The sequence below is a fragment of the Echiichthys vipera genome (assembly GCF_963691815.1).
Source record: "Echiichthys vipera genome assembly, chromosome: 11".
NCBI classification, from domain to species: Eukaryota; Metazoa; Chordata; class Actinopteri; order Perciformes; family Trachinidae; genus Echiichthys; species Echiichthys vipera.
The window spans coordinates 16605561-16624942 of NC_139836.1; the positions used below are offsets into that span (position 1 = coordinate 16605561).

The 19382-nt window shown below is 41.5% G+C and overlaps 1 protein-coding gene across 4 annotated transcripts in view; it reads right to left on the bottom strand.

The window, feature by feature from the left end:
• Positions 1 to 19382, bottom strand: part of wdfy4 (WDFY family member 4) — a 39357-nt gene that overhangs the window by 16337 nt on the left and 3638 nt on the right. Inside the window, exons 4-44 of one of the 4 annotated variants that reach the window (XM_083922687.1) lie at positions 18570 to 18688; positions 17831 to 17959; positions 17482 to 17671; positions 16837 to 17026; positions 16441 to 16601; positions 15084 to 15316; positions 14857 to 14996; positions 14487 to 14617; positions 14114 to 14215; positions 13372 to 13562; positions 11716 to 12434; positions 11458 to 11548; positions 10961 to 11175; positions 10707 to 10804; positions 10385 to 10613; positions 10090 to 10166; positions 9783 to 10001; positions 9462 to 9640; positions 9136 to 9367; positions 8461 to 8612; positions 8266 to 8377; positions 7990 to 8180; positions 7465 to 7617; positions 7287 to 7360; positions 6810 to 6968; positions 6627 to 6721; positions 6440 to 6527; positions 6111 to 6313; positions 5688 to 5854; positions 5490 to 5609; positions 5228 to 5407; positions 4976 to 5131; positions 4500 to 4626; positions 4237 to 4388; positions 3734 to 3972; positions 3512 to 3633; positions 3188 to 3379; positions 2993 to 3102; positions 555 to 632; positions 237 to 428; positions 73 to 148 (exon numbers count right to left, since the gene is read on the bottom strand). In XM_083922687.1, the coding sequence (XP_083778813.1) occupies positions 73 to 148; positions 237 to 428; positions 555 to 632; positions 2993 to 3102; positions 3188 to 3379; positions 3512 to 3633; positions 3734 to 3972; positions 4237 to 4388; positions 4500 to 4626; positions 4976 to 5131; positions 5228 to 5407; positions 5490 to 5609; positions 5688 to 5854; positions 6111 to 6313; positions 6440 to 6527; positions 6627 to 6721; positions 6810 to 6968; positions 7287 to 7360; positions 7465 to 7617; positions 7990 to 8180; positions 8266 to 8377; positions 8461 to 8612; positions 9136 to 9367; positions 9462 to 9640; positions 9783 to 10001; positions 10090 to 10166; positions 10385 to 10613; positions 10707 to 10804; positions 10961 to 11175; positions 11458 to 11548; positions 11716 to 12434; positions 13372 to 13562; positions 14114 to 14215; positions 14487 to 14617; positions 14857 to 14996; positions 15084 to 15316; positions 16441 to 16601; positions 16837 to 17026; positions 17482 to 17671; positions 17831 to 17959; positions 18570 to 18688 (6783 nt within the window). Of the gene's footprint in view, positions 1 to 72; positions 149 to 236; positions 429 to 554; positions 633 to 2992; positions 3103 to 3187; positions 3380 to 3511; positions 3634 to 3733; positions 3973 to 4236; positions 4389 to 4499; positions 4627 to 4975; positions 5132 to 5227; positions 5408 to 5489; positions 5610 to 5687; positions 5855 to 6110; positions 6314 to 6439; positions 6528 to 6626; positions 6722 to 6809; positions 6969 to 7286; positions 7361 to 7464; positions 7618 to 7989; positions 8181 to 8265; positions 8378 to 8460; positions 8613 to 9135; positions 9368 to 9461; positions 9641 to 9782; positions 10002 to 10089; positions 10167 to 10384; positions 10614 to 10706; positions 10805 to 10960; positions 11176 to 11457; positions 11552 to 11715; positions 12435 to 13371; positions 13563 to 14113; positions 14216 to 14486; positions 14618 to 14856; positions 14997 to 15083; positions 15317 to 16440; positions 16602 to 16836; positions 17027 to 17481; positions 17672 to 17830; positions 17960 to 18569; positions 18689 to 19382 lie in introns of all 4 variants that reach the window. The other 3 variants (XM_083922689.1, XM_083922688.1, XM_083922686.1) reach the window with 3 other exon arrangements.

A 19382-nucleotide genomic window follows, 5' to 3' on the forward strand; every position in this document is an offset into this window, starting at 1 on the left:
ATCGACCTTACATCAAACACATGCATTCTAGTAAGAGTAAATCTACAAAAAAAAAAAACCACTTCTCTTTACCTGTGTCACCTTCTGTTCTATTTTTGTTCTCCTCAGACATGCAAGTCCTTAAACCCAGACACAGCGCTCCAAGCACCTGTTGTAACAACATATTGCAGTATTAAAGGTTGAACACTAAATAGGACCCAGCTTCACAGATCCTGCTGTAAACTGAGAGGCTATACCCGTTTGGATCGTCTCAGGGCCTTTCTGCGAATGCGTGATCTGGTCCGGTTGGGTCCTTCAGCAGCATCTTGCACCCAATCTCGACTCAGCAGCACCCCTGGGCCAGGGCCGAACACAGCTCTCTCCCTCAGCAGCTCGGCCTCCACATGCAGCCACAGGGAGCTCACGCGCTCCCACTCACTGGCTCTTAACTGGGATGCAGAAACAGACCCGGATAGAGGGAATAGATGAGACAGAGAGAAATGTTACTACAGTGCCAATTTAGTTTTTTTAAATTGCATTTATTTCAGTAAGTTCATGGTAAAATTTCTGCAAACCTGTAAGTGGTTTGTCTTCATATTTTCAAACATGCTGTGGCCTCTTTGTCGATGTGACTCCATGTAGGACAGAAACTCCTACAAATAAAAAAAAGAGTAACCTGACTGGCGAAAATTAAAATAACGGGTGGCACAATCGCTCTTCCGCTAGCACGTCATGGTAACAGATATTGTATATTCATAATGGTATTGTTGTTTCCTCATGCAATTACAATGCATTCTTACAATTACATCTGTTCTAAATTGCATTCACTGGGCAAAATAAGCTAGTGGCTACAGTCTCACAATAACCCTGCCTGGAAATGTAATCATTTGTTGGTGTGATCTAATTAACATAAACATTAATATCACGCCACAGTCAAGGGCAAGGCTAGTGTTTGTGCGCCTTTACTGTGCATCAGCGTGTGTGTGTGTATGTGTCGATTAAAAGAGAAAGGAAAAAGAAAAAGAAAAAATAGAAAAACCCAAAACAGAGCCGTGTTGACACTGCAGGATGCTCATGTTCAGCAGACACACTGGGATCATATTCTGACTGTTAACTGCTTCATTAAGCCCATCATCACAGCAGTGCTCGCTGAGAGACCAGTGAAACAACATGCGTCCATCCTCACAACTGACCCAGGAAAGCCATTTAATTGACTGAATGAACATGCAGTAACTCTTTATTTCTAGTGTTATTTACAGATGCTAATTCTATGTTTTGCAGAATAACCCGATTAATACAATTATTTATTTCAAGTACAATAATAAACTACTTCTGTAAAACAAGAGATGCAAAAAATCCAATATCATTTCAGAATAACCCCATGCATAAAAAGTTGACAACAAACTTTGACAAGCCCTTCGGAAAATGAAAATCTGTTTCTCTAAATGACTGACTGCCTATCCAAATGAGAAGTTGTGCAGAGAAAGAAATAAAGGAGTAATTTGAGGGGAGATTATAGAAATATTACAGACAAAAAAAGAGTGTAATAATGAAGTTTGCGAACTAGAGTCGTGTTGCGACAGATAAACAGCAATTCGGCGTCATCATCTCCTAATTTCATTCCTTCATTTGGACAAACATAAGTAATATATAGCATTAATTACCCTATTTAGCAGATAGGAACCTCATTGGCTTTTTAAATGCTGCATTAAATACATAGCTCATCCCTTCCCTCTGCAATTAACATCAGAACATCACACTCATTTCCATTTTAATGACTTCCCAACAATACGCCACCTTTGATGATAAGGCAACATAATGTCAACTTCATTCTGGGCTGGCAGTGAATGTGTAATGAACTTAACGTGATCATTAGTGCTGTTAATTATCTTTCTAATATGAGGACACAGATATGATTATGGAAACTGCATTCACTGATGAAATAAATCTCTAGAAGACTTGCACTGAAGCTTGACTGAGGACACAGTCTGAATTCTCATTCATTACCTACAGTAGGCTTTAAAACTCTTTTTTTGTTTAATAAAAGTAGATATCGAAGTGTTGGAAACTGTGCTCAGTGCTCTGTAGAAATACATCTCTGTGGATCCAGTGACTGAGAAGAGACTTCCCATTAGCTCATGAATTGCCAACTAAAGGTCATAAGTTGATGATCCAGAAATTAATTAATGACTCACTTGTTTCTTCGTGAAGATGAATGGAAAATAAACAGACTGACTGACCACTACTGTTTGTTTGAATATCATTCTTTGACCACTCGATGCATGCTGCAAACTACTCAGAGCGAAGTGCTGCAACACACAGCAGAGTGGAGGAAGGCAAACATCCCTCCCTCTTCTTCCCCGCCTCTCAGATGGAAAAACAATTCATCACCCTCTCTGATAGCCTGTCAAAAACTGATATGATAAAGAATAACATCAAATGAATAATGTTTTCATCAGATTGGTACCACTATAATTGCCAACCCGATTTCTGTTGGCTAGAGAAGCACACAAACAAGAACACACACGCTTTGTGGGGGTGAGACAGACACACAGACGCGGTAATTTCATGCCTGTGTGCCTGAGTAATATGTCCCCGCTCCCTGCTCCAGATGGCTCAACGTCTTAAGCGTTGTGGGGGAACTAATGATGTGGGCCACGTGTTTCGGGGGGAAAAACAACAATAAACGCGTCTTTAACCTTCAGCAGCAAACAGTGTGTTGTAGTGAGTGTTCCCATGGATAGCCTTAACAGATATCAATTACTATGCCCACTCAGGGGCAATCAGCTGTGATAATCCAAATCCATTTAAAGAAATAATCAAACACCCCCACAGGGTTGAGCGGCCCACAGCACAGACACAGCAGTGACTTTGGGATGAGCGTTTGGGCACTGCACTCTTGGATGCTGGGGCACCTAGGAAAAGAGAATGACCCCACAATCCTCAGAGGGGACAACAGTCACAAGCATTTGACAGGATATAGAGATAGGGGGGGGCATGAGTGTGTGTTTACCTCTACCGTTACTGACTCTTTGCCTAGTCTGCCCAAAACGGAGCAAACTGCGCTGCTGATCATATCAAACTTCTTCTGAGAACTGCTGGCCACCGTCTTCTTCTGAGACTCTGAAAAGGCAAATAAATGTTTTATTTTTTTTTTAAGAACATCGAGCCAACATTGAGGCATCTTCTATGTATAATTAAAGCGAACCTGTATGTAGCAGCCATGCTTTTTGTGCCGTCTCCTCCCACAGAGGGCTGATGTCAGTCATGCTGACAGGTCCCGTCACTGCTGTGTGGCTCGCTGAGATCTCTATCTTAGACATCTCTTCAAGCGTGTGCTGCCTCTCTGCCATGACCTTTGACCAGCAGGCCTCCGCTAAGGACACTAGTTCTCTGTCATCTGGAACAGACCCACAAACACATTCTGAACTCTCAAGTGACCCTGTAAACCTCCATAGACCCAGATAATCTACAGAAATGTCAGGCTAAAGTGATGAATGTAAATAAACCCCTTATATACTGGCCTCCATACCAGTGGTAATGTCTGCTCCGTTGCTTAGGCGTGAAGAATGTCTGGTTCTGGTTGCAAACAGGTGGGACGAAGCTTTCCTTGTCAGCATTTTCTGTGCGGCACAACCAAAACCTCCAGGGTAGCTACAAAAAGAGTGTGATTTTTTTGGATTACCAGTGAATTCTGGTTTTTGACTACATATTTGTGTGTATCTGTACGTATACGTTTTGGTTTTGCCTTTACCTGCCCGACCGTATCAGTAACAGACAATGAAGGAGGCATGTAATGAAGTTCACATTTGCATTGTAAGTTGCCATGACAACATCCCAGCGTTCCATTAAGGTCTGCAATGCCCTAATGACCCTGTCCTTTTCTTCTTGGGAATGTCGCGGTTGAGACAAGAGATAAAGCAGGACTTTATTGGTGCATGAGTAGAGGGCTGACACGCTTTTTTCTTTCTGAGTTTGGCCTTTCTCCAGAGCCTGAAAGTACACAGCAGTGTTTCTGTTATCAGTTAGTATAAAACTAGAATGAAGTATTAGTGACCAGACAGCAGATTTTCACAATCCAGTGCTCCCAATGGTTTAAAGGAGCAATCTCCACATTCACTTGATTTAATTTTAACTTCAATTTACAGAAGTAAGCAGATGGCACATTCATGAATTTCAAGTTATGGTGAAAACATTTTTTTTCATATTATGTATCTATATGAGGTCTGTGTGTACGTGTTTATGAGTTTGTCTCACCACCACAATCTGATCTGCGAGGAAGTTGATCAAACTCCCGGAGTCTCCCAAGAATGCTCCGCTGTAAAGTTTCTGCTGCAGAGTCTTACTGAAGAGCACCACATTCTCCATAAACGTGCCCATCTGTCCTTCAGGTGTCTCACGCTTGCAGTCTGAGAGATAAAATAAAAAGCAGCACATTCAGATGAGAGCATATTTTTGCTGTTGTCTGGACATGGTCAGACCAGTTTGAGCTATGAGGAAAGCATTTGGTGTCATTCTACCTTTTGAGTTCAGATGAGTGTTGATTTCTTCCTCATTGCTGAGCATGTGGATGATGTCCATGATCAGCTCCAGCAGCTCAGTCTGGAAACTCTGCCTCTGTTCCCCCGATGTACCATCAGGGGAAAACTGTGAAATGTATGCATTTTTATTAGTTACAAAGCATGATTAACACAAAAAATAGATGTACATTTTGATATGCGAGAGCTCTTCTTCTATTTGTACTTCTGTAGGCTTGCTGGTGTTCGCTACCTCCTAGTGTTGAATCAAATTATGGACAGTACTTTGGCTATGCCTTACTTAGTAGCTGAGCAAAGAGTGGCACCTTCTGGAGAGATGACAGTTTTGCAGTATTATACTAAATTGAGGAGCCTTTTTTCAGCAAGAATAAATTCTAACAATAATGTGCATGTGTGATGTGGGAACTAACATGAAAACAGCATATTATTTTTTTGTATTCATGTGTGTGTGCATTCACCTCCAGCAGCATAACGAGAGGATGTGTGTTGGTGTTGGCAGACACATTAAGAAGACTGTCCATTAGCAGAATACGGATGAAGTCCCACACCGGCTTCCTGTTTGGTTGACATGAATTGTCCTCACTTTTGCTCATTACGCAAGTCTTAACCAAACCCTGAAAGAAGTAAACAAACCAGTAAATAAGAGGATATAAAAAAACAAGAGATACAAGAAGTGTTAAGGTTTCATAAATCCAGTGTAAAACGCAAACCTCTGAAACATCCAGAGGGTATACAACTCCAGCGAGTGCATGGAGAAACTCTGGCGATGCCCACAATGGGTCTCCGGATCTGAGATTATGGAGGAGACAAAAGAACTGCATCACACTTGCTGGGAGCTGTAATGCCCATGATGCATCAGTGCCTGACATGTTCTTCGTTGGAGAAACAGGCTGTTAAAAAAAAAAAGAAAGAAAGGTATTATACATGATCAATTTGTGGTGAAAAATACTGAAGGTGTGATTGGGTCCTTACTTGAGTGATGTTGACTTTGACTAATTCCAGCAGTATTGTTGCAGCTTCAACACAGAGCTGCTGAGCAGGAGCGTCTGCTTGGCTGTCAATCAATGACTGTAGGATATCATCCAAATGCACCTGTAGATGACACATAAAGGAGCATTATGACCGGGATGATGATGACAAAGATGATCTCCAAGATGAAAATTGACCAACCTTTCCCTCTGCAGTGTGACTGGCCTTCTTCTCCAGCAGCAGAGCAGCCAGGGCTTCATACACCTGAGGCAGGCGAGTGTGTCTGATCAGCAGCCCCTGTAAAACATCGAAGCCTGGACATGTGGTGCTGAGGCACTCATGAGACCAAGAATGGGCTCGTAGGTTGTCTGGTAGGCAAGGTAAGAAATCAAAAAGATAGAAGTTGATTATGGATGAAAGAAAGACCTCACAAATCTGAAATTACTAAATTAAAGATGTTCAATATGTCTAAAATCAGCGTTATTCATTTTCATATTTAAATAAAACTTACACATATGAATTATGTATCAAAATACCTTCATATATCCTCATAGTGTAATTCCAAAAATAAATCATTAAATGATTTCCCTGCTTAACAGTGAAAAAGTATTAAACTTTATGTACCCAAGACAGCAAAGGCTTCCTCCATGCCGTCTATGAGTGTAGCTGGGAGTACCCCCTCTCTGAAGCTCCTCTGCTGACTGGGACTCGACAAAAATTGTGTGAGCAGGACAAGACCCAGTTTCAAGGTGGAAGGGTGAAGGTGGGGCTGAAGAAAGAGCAGGAACCAATCACTGCCCAGGGCATCGAATAAAGCCTTCTGCTGACTAGTGGGGAATAAGAACATGACAGATCCAGTTAATGTGTTTGCCATGACATTATGGCACATGAAATACTGGGGAAATATGTTTTGGTTCCAGTTTTGGTTTAGCTAAGTAACAGATGACACTTACTCTTTGATGAGGAGGCTGTCTGAGCCGAGGATTTCGCAAAGAGAGAGTAAGAGCTGGTTGCGGATCCAGATGTGGCTGGCTGGATCATCTAAAAGCACAGATAAGACAACTCTGGGTCTAGTACTAGTAACACCTTGCACCATCCATGAGACCTGCAACAAACTGTTTAACATGCAGTTTGGTCTACCTTGTGTATCCTGTGAAAGATCGCTTTCAGATATCTCATTTCCTTCATTCATGTTACTAAGAGGAGGGAGTGTGTAGACCAGGAAGAGCCCAAGTCTAACAAAATAAATTGACATATTTTGAATACAGACAGGACTGTATGACAAGAGCCCTTTGTTGTGACTAATGTATTCCCAGACTGTACCTGCTCATGTCCAGAGAGGTGAAGTGAGCTTTTAGGAGGGATGTGATTACACAAGAAATGATCGTAACCTTCTGAACGGTCACAGCAGGATCAGAAAGCTTGAATAGCAGCTTTGGTAGCAGGCCCATACTGTGCATGACCACTGCATTCCTGCTGTCACTGAGAATACAGAGAGAGACACAGAGAGAGCATTAATATCAATTAATCAATCAATCAATCAGTTCCCCCAGGCAGAAAATCTCTTCTCTCCAGCCTGTGTGATTGATTCTGTTGAACATTCCCTTGACTATTTCAGTTGTACATATCCGTGATATTGATGACAGGCTGCTTTAGATGTTGACACAACAGCCAATAAAGTCTGTCGTGAATCCTGAACAAGACCCACTTTATTGTGTAATCTAACCAGTTTGCCATGTGAGTTAATAATGAATTCGATTCTGTGTTCTCTGGTCACACGCTGATAGCTGTGGAATTTACCTTGAGGATTTCAGGATTTCAGCGAAGTGCTTCAGAACTGAAAGGTCCAGATGATCTGATGTGTTCTGCCACACCTAAAAAAAACGGCATCATTTTATAATGAGAGAGCAACAATGAGCTACCAGATTAACTTAATATTCACGTAAAAACTTTCCTAAAACAAAAACTGGATGCTTACCTCCAGGTCACACAGCATGTCCTGGAAAGCAGTAGTGTTCTGTAGGTAACCAGACCCAGAGCTCAGCACCACTGATCTCGAGAGATACAGAACCAACTGAAAGGTTCTGTGGCTGACCAGACTGTGCTTCATCTTCAGCAGGAAAGCTAACAACTACAAGGAGGGCAAATTGCAAATTACACACACACACACACACACACACACACACACACACACACACACACACACACACACACACACACACACACACACACACACACACACACACACACACACACACACACACACACACACACACACACACACACACACACACACACACACACACACACACACACACACACACACACACACACACACACACACACACACACACACACACACACACACACACACACACACACACACACACACACACACACACACACACACACACACACACACACACACACACACACACACACACAAAGGAAGGAGATTTTGATTTCCATTTCTATTCCAGTGGTTTTATAAGGTCCAACAGACCTTGTATCCGTTGATGCGTTTCATTTCCTGCTGCATTGCTGAATTGGTCTCCAGCACAGAAAGAAGAACTTTGACAGCTGCATACAGAGCGCTATCATCTGGCGCCATTGCAACTAGACTGAGAACAACTGCAGGCCCACCAACGTACAGGAAACCGTTGGATGCACTGTTGGGGGTGAACGTACGCACACCTAGAAGGAAGAGAACCATGGACATACCAAATGCATCTGCAAAAATCAATTAGAGCGCAAATTCATTTCAAAATAATTAATTTACCAAAACGTCCAACCAGGGCTGCGCCTATGGTGCGAGCTGTACCGTTCAGGTGCTGGCTGATATTTTGAGCTAGGAACACAGGGGTTGAGTGATCCCGAGACGTTATCCCCATCTGGAATTACACATGATTTGCACACTCAAATTGCTACTCTGTATTAAAACAGTAAAAATAGGTTCAACATAGATTCATCTTACCTCTTTAGCAATCAGTCTGCAGTCCACTTCATTGTAGTCTTCTCTGATCTGTACGACAGTTGTTAATGTAGAAATTGCTGGGTTGATGCCAAATGAGATCCTCTCCTCAGGAACCAGCCTGAGAGGGAGAGACTCAGCATCTGGATCATGGCCTGGACACAAACACAAATAGAACAACACAGGTAGGTAAAGTTGAACTGCCTTACAAAAGTCAAATGTAATGTGTAACCATATTCATCACTATCTATTAAGAAAAAAATGCCTTTACTTGCATGTAATTGGTGTATTAATTGAAAAACATATTTCTCTGTCAACATTGTTCTCACATAACACAAGTATAGTTGTTCTGCATCAGTATAAAAGATCTCCTATATTGAAGCAAATCATCTGTTCTGCAGAGAAAATCATGGATGCATGCGATGAGTACCATGACAACATGATTGTCCGCATGCCATGGGATGGTAGAAAGAAAAGAAAATAACACAAAAAAAGATTGACGGATCAAAACTGTATTCCTAACACATCTATAGACAACCGTATGTCAAACCACAACATAACATATTTACGGATTCAGCATGTATCATATGCTTTTATCCGGGATGACTTACTGTAAGTAAAAAAACAGATACACTGTAGAAAATCGGTGGAATTCTCGCACAGGAACTTGTAACTCACCTGTGTTGCGCAGAGCCAGGAAGTTTCCCTGGTAGGACGTGCCTTGTGTGTACATGACACCCACAGCCTCATGGCTCAAAGGTTCTTCAAACAGGTAAGATGGACCCACTCGCCACACTAGAGCAGCATGCTCCTTCCAGAGAGCTGGTGTTCCTATGAGTCCATACACATCGATCACAGCTGCGGGGTCCATGGAGACATACTGACCAGGGTATGGCTGTATATACCTCATCTGACAGAAAATGCAGAGGACATTAATATATAAATACCACAGTAAACCTAGAATCTTGTCAATCATCTGCTCAGTTTCTCTTCTCTTGTAATACCTTTCCTGTCCCCACTGGCTTGCCATTAAAATAGGCTGAAACCAGACAGCTCTTCTTCACATCTTTGGCCAACACCACAGCCAGGTGGTGCCACTGACATGGGATCAGCATGCTGGAGCAGCGGAACCTCAGTGATGTAGGCAAAGAAGTGGGATTGCAAACTTCTGGCTCCATCATATCTGTTAAACAAACATGGAAAGAGACATCTACACAGTCTCTGCAGTATAAACGTGTGATGTAACTATTGTGCAGTCCCGCCCTTACACAAATGATAAAACAAATACAAAGGCGACTATTGACCTAATCTTATAACACTCTTACCCAGGTATGTAAATGCTTCCTCCTCTGTGGAGATGACTAGGCAGCCGTCATAGGCTGAGAAGGAGATAGACAGACAGATGTAGTGTTGTTCAGTCCGGGACATATGGCGAACCACTGACAGTAGACGGATTGGGTGAGAATCACAGGCTGAACTAAACCGGTTGATCTGGAACCAGCAGGAAAAAGAGAGACCAGCTGAAGGGGGGAACCCTCGGCAGTCTATAATATGAGAGAGGGATGATTAGAAATTTTATTCAGATTTATTCACAAATATGTTGAGTATTAAACACTTAGGCTAATCACTTGCCTCCTCCAATTCCACCTGTTGAGATTGAATCAGCTGTCACCCCTTTTACTGTAGCCAGAGAGGGCAGGAAAAGGCAGCTGCAAAGCATACGTCACATGGCAAGAAATAAGTGAATGAATGATGTTCTTACATATTTTTTAACATTACAAAGTGCTTTCCTCAAACGCCAAACCTCACCGATTGTATGTTATTTATGCAGCACGTATGTTATATCATTATTTTTAGCATAACTAGATGTCCCATCAAGTCTAGTCTATTTGATACTGCAGGACTACACGAGAAAAAAAGGTCTCACCCATAACCACTCTCACTCATGTCAAACTCTACAAAGGCAGGTGAGGAGGACACTCTGTGTGGTCTGAAGGTGCGCGGTGAGGTCATGGACACCAGACTGATGATCTGGTGGACAGGGATTGCAGAACCAACAGAGCATTCACTGCGAGTTGTAGACTGTAACAAGCTGAAGGTCCGCTTTAGCCTCTTTACTGAAGATGCCGATGAGGCATCTGCCTCTGCAGTGTTATCTGCAAAAAATACAAACAAAATTCAATGTGCTTGCTGCTTAATATCTGTGTTTGAAAGACCAATTAAAAGTTATTAGAACAAAACAAATCTACCATTTGAAACAGGAGCTTTGACTACTGGCTGGCATTCTAGTTGTGTTGCCGTTTTGTGTGCCAAGCACATAAGTGGGTCGCCTAAACACAAGAACTTTCTGGAGGGGGAAAAAGTAACAAACATGTCAGATACAGAATAGTGTAGTGCAAAAACTGCAAAAATTCAAAATAAAAAAAAAATCCAAAAGCCTCTTCATCTACGGTGCAATAAAGAAACGCATGTATCAGAACCTCAGAGACTGAGTTTGTTTTACCTGAAGTCTGAATGTGTGATGGCCTGGGAGGAGAGCTTCTCCAAGATACGAGTAACAGGTAGATGCAATGGGTGGTTTGGAGACAGCAACATGCTCTGACAGTGGGCCAGGAGTGTGGAGACCAGCCCCCCCTCGCACACTATCTGACGGTTTCTCTCAGATTTAACCATGGCCTGAATGTGGTGCGCCAATGAGAACTGGACCTCCATAGAGAGCTGGGGAAAAAGGAAAGAAATATCAATCTCATACTGGGGCCCTATTGTGTATTTAATAATATGCAACCAAGGCTGCAAAAATTAAACAACTGGGAACAACAAATCAACCTTTTTTCTGTACCAGAGCTGTGTGCAAGATGTTAATTTTTTTTTAAAAAGAAAGAAAATAATGATCAGAGTTTTTATTTTTTTTATTAAAATACTAGTATGGACGATTTAAATCCTGGTATCATGACAACCTAGTTTATAACATGAGGGACTGTAACATTCAAGAAAAGGTACCTGTGGGTCCTCTGGAGTAAATACTGATGGAAGGAGGGTCATAATAACTCGGATTGCTCCTGGATGAAGAATAATATGATCGCAGCTGAACCTACTGTAAGCCAAGCAAAAACCACAAAAGAAAGAAAAATATGGGTTGATACTTATGAGATCACATATAGACCCCATTCATTCACTACAATTTGGATATTGATGTAGAGGGAAATTATCTCATAGGAATATGGCTTCCACCACCTCCAAACGGTTAGAAATATCCACCTGGACTGAGACTCTGTGCAGACTGTGGAAATACTGGGTGTTGTGTTTCTGGATCTTCCTGGCATGTCCTCCACAGACTGCAGGCCTGTTCCCAAATGAACAGGAGGGGACCCTGAATACATTCCTGCATGCCCTGCTGGTCCATTTAAGTTTTCTTTATCTTTTTCACACCCATCCTCAGGCTCTAGTCCCAAGTTTAACTCCGGAGATGAGTAGGTCCCTGTGGCAAACTGGTCAAGATAGGAGAGCAGCCTTATACATGTCCGAAGATTGAAAGGTAAATTGGGCTGCGGTGTGGTGGAGGGAGAGGAGGGGGCTTTTGCTAACTCAACAAACTGGTGGAAGCTCTTTCCAGGAGACTGGTCATCGTCTGCAGTCTTGAGATAGGAGACATCTCCATCAAACTTCCCCTTCTCGGGTACTTCTGTGTGGAAACAGCCCAGCTGAAGTATAGCCTCTGCCAGCCTTTCATAAAAGCCACCAGTCTCAAAATGGTGTGCGTTTACTGTGTGAAGATGCACAGCCACGGCTAGAATGTGAAGAGTGAGGAGTAGAAGGTCCAGCAGTGGTTGATGCCCCAAGGACTTCCACACTTCTCCCTGGGGAGGGTCAGACAGAGCTCCTTCCAAGTCAGTCACCAGAGACAGCAGTCCGGTGAAGCCTCCTGCTCTCCTGAAGGCGTCCCAGCTGTTGGGACTCTCCAACACCTTCAGCACAGACTGAAATACCAAAGTGAGTAGTCACTTAGAGCATTTGGACAGTGACCATGTGGAATCACCAAACGCAAGTAAGCTTCATCACACACATGACAAATATCTCAGTCTCAGCTTTTAAAAGTGTCTCCTTGGTTAATTAAAACGATGTCATGAAAAATAGATAAAACATATAGATATATCATAAATCATTTCTGGTAACTAGTTTTTGGAGGTGAACAAAATCACATTAGCTTTATTCAATTTAGAGACCTAATCCATCAGGTAGGTAATGTGTGAGGCAGAACGCAGAGGGAAATGTGATTAACTGAAACTGGAGTAATCACAATGGCTCTTAACACTTGCCAACCCAGGTCGTACCCAATCTGATTGCACCTGCTTTAACTTTGACACACACACACACACACACACACACACACACACACACACACACACACACACACACACACACACACACACACACACACACACACACACACACACACACACACACACACACACACACACACACACACACACACACACACACACACACACACACACACACACACACACACACACACACACACACACACACACACACACACAGTGTAACTTGGTTAGGCTTAATCAAATCTCTGTCCAATTCACTGATCTGATAGAGGTGGTAATCTTCAGAGTGCAACAGCACAAGGCTGCTGGCCTAATCAAATCGGTCCAGAGTTAACAGCTAAACCTGTTTTAGCAAATCAATCTGCATTTGTTGATAATGCAATCAGGATCCCACATGCTAAGAAAATAAATTCACTAGCTTATTATGTTTTAAGTGCATTACAATTTGTTATGATTTGATGTAGAGAGGAAACTACGTTTACAGTTCAGCTGAGATCACTGCATGTCTGATTGTTTCTGGATGTGTCAGCGCTGCTGTCAGTGACTGTGGGTGCATGTAAAGTGTAAGTACCTGTAAAAGGTCCCGCTTCAAACCAACTTCCTGCTGTGTAGAGGAGCAGAGGGCTCCTATAGCTGTACTCATAAACTCGTCTGGGTTGATTTCAGCTAGTTGAGCCAAAATGCTCAGAGTGGGAGCTCGATACTGATCCTCATCCAAGAAGATTTTTATGTAGGGAACCATACCAAGGTCTCGCACTGAAACTGGAATACACAGGCAAAGATTATTTATTCATGGCTCTTACTAGGGCTGGGCAATATGACCAAAATCTTCTATCCTGATTTTCATATCTCTATGTTTTCTGCTAATTCAATAAATAATAATTATAATAATACTATTTTGTATACCCCTCTGTGAATTTAAAACTTGACATTTTATCATTTTATAAGAAACTTTGTGTAAAATTAACATAGCATACAAAGGTTAAGAACATAATGTAAAGCATTGTTCAAATGATTTGAATGCAGTGTGGCCACCAGTTTTTCGACATCATGTATATATATATATATATATATATATATATATATATATATATATATATATATATATATATATATAAATATACTTTTTTGACAATGTATAAAACGAGTTGGTACAACTCAAGGGGTTTATCCCAACAAATGAATAAATTTCAATATAAATGCCCAGCCCTATTCCTGATATAAATAAAAGAAACAACAGAATTATTCCAGATGATGAAAGAGTAAGGAATTTAATGAAACAATTGGAACTAAAAAGAAGTGAATGTGTATACCTGTGTTTTTGATTGAACGCAAAGTAAGGGTTGACACAACTTGGAGCATACAGGCAGTGAGCAGTCTCTCGCTATCTTCCACACATGGCAGCTGCAGGGGATCTAAAGAGAACAAGAACCTCAGATGCAAATTACAGATTAAACATACAAGATTGTAATTTGGCTGCGGATTAATACCTACAGGTCAATTATCTCGAAATCACTTGCTTATAAAATAGAAAGTACTATTTAATAGAGCCATGAGTGGGTGTGTTGCTAAAATCGCAAATACGCTGTAATGTGTTATGTCGCACAATCACTCTCTGGCTGCTCCTAGTAGTTGTACAATAATGATTACATCAGAAGTTGAGGAAACAAATATGTTGGGTCCTACTTATTTGAGGGGGAGACACGACTCCAGCCTTCCTGAGGATTTTAGCTCTTCTACGAAGTTCGCTGAGCAGCATCTCCAGCAGGCCCCAGTCACTCAGTACCTCAGATACCATTCCACTATGCAATGTCAACCTTTCCGAGCAGAGGAGACAGAAAAAATGGCAACTTTTTCCTGTCTGTACTGTGTACATCTGTCTTAATCATGAGACTAACCAAGCTAGTGCAGTACCAATTTATATTTTTGGCAATTTTAAAACTATTATCTTAAGGAGTGTGCTCTCAACTGAGAGCAGAACAACCAATACTGAATATGTTAAGCAGGAACAATTAAGAGTAATATGTGTACCAATCGTACCACTAGCACTGCTCACCTATGAAAACACTTCAGAGCCACAACTCCAAACTCTATTGCTGCACCTCCTCCAGCCAGTGACCCAGCCCAGCTCTGCTTCAGCACACCCAGCAGTGCCCGCAAGGTCTCATGGGGGATGTAGTTAAATTTGAAAATAACCTGTGGGAAAGCATTTAATCACACCTCAGATTTATGTTGTATCAAAGAAAAAAAGTATGGACAGGGACTTTGCTGTCAACATCATACCATCTCTAGCAGTGAAAAGAATAGTTTTTGTACAGGTGCTGGTTTACGCCACACACAGGCAGCCAACTGGGCGATCGACTGGACAGTCCACTCCAAGAGGAAAAAATTAGCTGGGTCCCTCTCCCATATTGTCTGCTGGGTTCTAAGAAGCTGGTAGCAGAGCAGAGAATCCTGAGAACGCAGCAGAGAGGCCTGCAGCAGATGGAAGGCAGGCAGGTTTTTTACTGCTGAACCTGGAGACAAAACAAAAATGAAAGTGTTAACAGGTCAAAAAGAGGTTTCAGTCCTTTTAAATATTCAATAGGACATGCTCTGTCTGTTGGTTTAACTTTTTGAATGAGGAGGCAATTTATTCTCACTTCAAAACAATATTGGCCTGAGATCAATTTAGCTAAAATATGCTTTGAATTTAAACTTCAATTTATCAGATTTTGTTCTGGCAAGGTCAGACAGTCAATTTCATAGAAAAAGGAAAACCAATAAATTACAAACAGCCTTTAACACAGAGCAATCTAGTTATACATACATAGATTGATTGAAAACAAACACCACAACATGCATGAAGGCAAAAGTATAGTATAGCATAATCTGCATTGATGTAGTTTGTTTGCTTTATTGTCAAAAGATTTAGAGGCCGTCCTAGATTTGGGAGCCAAAACACGCATGTGTGTGTTGTGCATAAATAAAATATACCTGGTTAGTAATAGGATTCATTTTCCCACATAATCAAAATTGTATCAGATCCATATAAAATCAGCACAAAACAGTCCCTGGCCCCTCTGCTGGAAAGAGATCTACTCCTTGATGTGATGGATGGGTGCTGAGTGTGTGTGTCTGTGTGTATAATTGGATGGGTGTGTGTATGTTTATTATGGACACTATTTATGAGTGTTGGATAGAGGTGTGTGTGCATGTATGATAGATGGCTGGTTGCTGTAGGCCAGTGGTGAATGGATGTGGAGCATCCTAACAGAGTTAGGCGGGATGCCTCCACTTCATCATCCCAGACATAATCACCTCAGCTTCCTGTTAACCTAAGGGGTGTTGTGCACTGCAGTGGGGTAGCAGTGGGATAGCAGTGAGGCAATGGGGATTCAGGGTGAGTGTGAAATCAGAAAAAGGGAGTGGAGCAGTTTTGGCGGGTTATATGAGGGCAAAAGTGCAAAGGACGGATGAACTGTGCTGTAATTCACTAAGCCTATCTTTGCTGAGTCATGCATGTGAGGAAAAATCAGATGGCTTGGAGTCTGTATTTGGAAAAGATGGCTTAGAGTTTATCCTCGTGGTGCAATCAGATAATTAGGAATGGGTGTCCAGAGAAAAACAATGCAGAACTTACAGTGGGGACTTGGCCTACCTTTGGTGAGTGGCGGGTCAAACTTAAAGGCTGCAGGTTGGGGGTTGGTGACACAAAGAGCCACTTTGAGCTCAGTTTTTCCAAGCAGGGTGAAAGATGCAATAAGAGCCAGCAACTCTTCCACTGGCTGGAAGTGATCCACAGAAACACCTTCCTCACAGCTTATGACGGTATAAAATGATGAGAGACAACAAGGTAAAGTTACATCAATAGCGGAGAGAAATACAGATTTCTCTGTATTGACTAAGAGCACTTCATTTCCAAAAAGGTCTATTTACTCTTGCCTTGGAAAAGACCTTTCCCTCTTCATTTCTTTAAGCATGTATGTGCTTTATAAGTGCACTCTTTCATTGAGTCTCATTTCATTCTTCTTTTGTCTATGTCCCTTTATCTCACCGTTTCAGGATGTTCTCAAGGGCACTGTAGCCATTGTTGGTGTCAAACTCCACGAAGAGGGCCGGATTGAGAGGATAGGTGTCTCTAATGAAGCTGAACACAGCCACAGCCACCTCAGCTAGAAGCGAACCCGAGACATCAGCACTAATGTGCATCAGGTTCTGGATGCAGATACGCACACAGTTCTTGCCTAATGACAAGAAGAGAGTTCCCTTGGTTAGTGAAATATGAATTGCTCAGTACTTAAGAACATAAGTACTGCGATAGAATGGGGATTGTTTAACTAACAGCTATCGAGTTATGTGAGCAATATCGTGCTGGAAAATGCTGATAACTTCCTGGTATCCAAAACAAATCAAAGTAAACTTGCGTGTACCAGAACATTTAAGTGAATTATCTGTGCTGATGGAGGCATCATGTGAAACATACTTGCACGTCTCTCTGCTGGAATGTGTGATCATGTGTCTCTGTGTAAAATCAACCCAATGCTGGAATAAATACATCTGTCTGCACAAATAACTTTCAAATGATGCACTTTCTGTGCAGCATGTTTAAGGGATGCATTAAATACTTTGTGTTCAGTAAAGCAAAACTATGATTATAAGTTAAACAGAATTGTTACTTATCCCAGTAGTTTTGAGTCACCTTGCAAGCTCGAGACAGTGTTGCTTGTTGCTACAGCAGAGACTGCCTTAAGTACACGGGATGCCTGATGTCTCCATGCGGCACTGGTCTGGTCCCATAGTGACGTGAGGCCAATGATAAGACACTGCAGTTCCTGAGTTTCCACCAGTCTCTCCACATTAACTGGCTGCCTACATAGCTGGAGGAGAACCTAGAAAAGAGCATGTGTGAGGAATTTTAGAGTGAGTCCAAAATCAAATTAAAAAAAAGAAGAAAAAAAAGAGTAGAAGCAGCATAGGCAAGTAGAGCTTCCTAATGAGTTGGAGAAGAAATACAATGAAAAAACAAAACATAAAATGGGGCAACTGACCTGCGTTAGTTGCTCCTGAAAGGTCTCTTCTATGGCAAAGTCCTCCTTTTTAGCCGGAAGACACACTAGCAGGTACAAACATTTCACCAAAGCAGCGGGGAGCCCTGGATTTATACACGACAATATATCCTACACAGACACAGACACACAAATATATTAGTAAAAAAATGCCTTTCATCCAAAATGTAAATTTTCTAAAAATCCAGATCTTTATTGTTTTTAAGGGCTAATTATAATTACTCATATTTTGAAGATAGTTGTGTGGTTATTATCAATATGAATGTTGTCCAATGCCAGTCAAGGAATTGACATAATTAAGTCATTTCTTTCTTTTAACAACACTGATCGGCTGAAAGTATGAAAACCTGACGTCACTTCACTTTAGACATATATATGAAATGTAGGTGAAACCAAAAGTCAGATAAATTGTGTCTAAACCATACTGTAAACTGTATAAAATGGGTCTGAACCTGTTCATCCCCTTTTTTAAATAATTCATAAATTTGCCCTTGGGAAGACGCTGTAGAGCCACTGCAGCAGCCAAGAACATTTACAAAAAGTATTTCACACTTAACACAATAACTTTGCTAAATTTGTAAACACCATTCACATTGGAATTATCTCCATTATTTTTGTCTGTACCGTGCATGTTGTGCTATTTATTGTCTATATTGTGATTTACTAAGATCCGTTTTAACTAACCATTTGTTAGTTTTTATCAAACTTAATTGTCACTCACTGAGCTGTCAGCTGTCAGCAACAGCAGAGACTTTAACAGCAGCCATCCTTGATTGTCTGTCACCTCACAGTTTGTCTCCTGCCTCTGGAAGAACCGCACCACCTCACAACGAGCCCCCTCTGAAACCAAAAAACTCAACATGATTCAACAGGTGTTGAACAATGAGCCGATAGAGGGTCATGAACAAGCCAAAGACAACATGACTGACAGCACATAATGTAGCTGCCAAGTTCAGTCAAGTGTGCCAGAGTTGAAACAGAAAACAACATGCATAAATCAAAACCATCTGGGTGTGTTCTCTTAATTTCTATTTTCAGAGAGAAAAATTTGCATTCCCTTTCTCTTTTGGCAAGTAACTTGTTTTTGTGCTACACAAGGGTTCATAGGAATTTATTTTTTAATATGACAGTGACATCTAAAACGCACTAAAAAGCTACTACATGCACCACGTAAGCATAAAAATACAGAAGCATCTACTTCCTTAAAAACAAAACGGCGCTTCTCCTTCATACCTCCAGCAAAATACATGGGAGGTAAGACAGGGCCGACAGAGAGAAAAAACTGACAGCATCAGTAGATCAATGTAATACGAGAGAATGCATAAAAACCTGAAGAAAGGACCACATTTTTGTGAACAGACTGCATGTGCTCTGGCATTTCATTTTCATTAACATGGGTGACATTTACATAATGAGACAAAAACTCCTGAAAAACACAGCACACTGAAAATACAGAAGTAGACAGAGGCGGCAGAAAGTCCCTCCACCTGGAAAAAACGGTGTTGTATGTGCATGGTGTGAGCAGTTGTTAGTA